General features: G+C 66.9%; 1 protein-coding gene across 1 annotated transcript in view; it reads right to left on the reverse strand.

The window, feature by feature from the left end:
- MVP (major vault protein) overlaps positions 1 to 1,186 on the reverse strand; it is a gene marked incomplete at both ends in the record, with an annotated part of 11,655 nt that extends 10,469 nt beyond the window's left edge. Inside the window, 2 exons of the mRNA XM_026052347.1 lie at positions 131 to 326; positions 1,128 to 1,186. Of these exons, the coding sequence (XP_025908132.1) occupies positions 131 to 326; positions 1,128 to 1,186 (255 nt within the window). The remainder of the gene's footprint in view (positions 1 to 130; positions 327 to 1,127) is intronic.
- Between the last annotated feature and the right edge of the window lie 73 nt (positions 1,187 to 1,259).

Raw genomic sequence — 1,259 nt, forward strand, 5'->3', positions numbered from 1 at the left:
CCCGGGTGCAGCGGGAAGGGCTCCTGCGCCAGCCGCACCTCCAGGTCCCCGCGGCTATAGGGGGCTATAGGGGGATGTATGGGATCTATAGGGGTCTATAGGGGGTATCTATAGGGGTATCTATAGGTACCTGCTCGAGGAGCTCCCCCGGGTGCAGCGGGAAGGGCTCCTGCGCCAGCCGCACCTCCAGGTCCCCGTGCCGCAGCCGGGCCTGGCCGCTCCCGTCCCGCTCGACGCTCCCGTCCGCGCCGCGCGCCACCGGGTGCCGCACCAGGCAGTAGTGGCGCGCCGGGACCGTCACCATGGCGACGGGGCCCAGCACCACCCTGCGGGGACAGGGACACCCATGGGTGACATCCCATGGGACGCCCGTGGGACACCATGGGACTGCTATGGGACACCCATGGGACACCCCAGGGACACCCAAGGGACACCCATGGGACACCCAAGGGACACTCGTGGGACACGGGGACACCCGGGTGACACCCATGGGACACCATGGACACCCCAGGGACACCCAACTGACACCCATGGGACACGGGGACACCCATGGGACACCATGGGACACGGTGACATCCACGAGACACCGATGGGACACAGTGACACCCATGGGTGACATCCCATGCGACACCCATGGGACACCATGGGACACACCAGGGACAGCCAAGTGACACCCATGGGACACGGTGACACCCGGGTGACACCCATGGGACACCATGGGACACGGGGACACCCATGGGACACCGATGGGACACAGTGACACCCATGGGTGACATCCCATGCGACACCCATGGGACACGGGGACACCCATGGGACACCGATGGGACACCTGGGTGACACCGTGGGGACGGTCCACACACGTCACCAGTGTCCCCAGTGTCCCCAGTATCCCCATGTCCCCAGTGTCCCCATTTCTCCCCAGTCCCCCCAGTGTCCCCCAGTGCTCCCAGTGCTCCCAGTGTCACCTCTCGTGGTCCTGGCGCACGTAGCACTGGGGTCCCCGCTCCACGCGCGTCACCAGTGTCCCCAGTGTCCCCAGTCCCCCCAGTCCGCCCAGTGCTCACAGTGTCCCCAGTATCCCCCAGTGCTCCCAGTGCTCCCAGTGTCCCCAGTGCTCCCAGTGTCACCTCTCGTGGTCCTGGCGCACGTAGCACTGCGGTCCCCGCTCCACGCGCGTCACCAGTGTCCCCAGTGTCCCCAGTCCCCCCAGTCCGCCCAGTGCTCACAGTGTCCCCAGTATCCCCCAGTGTCCCCCAGTG

Source organism: Nothoprocta perdicaria, unplaced genomic scaffold (assembly GCF_003342845.1).
Source record: "Nothoprocta perdicaria isolate Ctin4 unplaced genomic scaffold, notPer1 scaffold_871, whole genome shotgun sequence".
Taxonomy (NCBI): domain Eukaryota; kingdom Metazoa; phylum Chordata; class Aves; order Tinamiformes; family Tinamidae; genus Nothoprocta; species Nothoprocta perdicaria.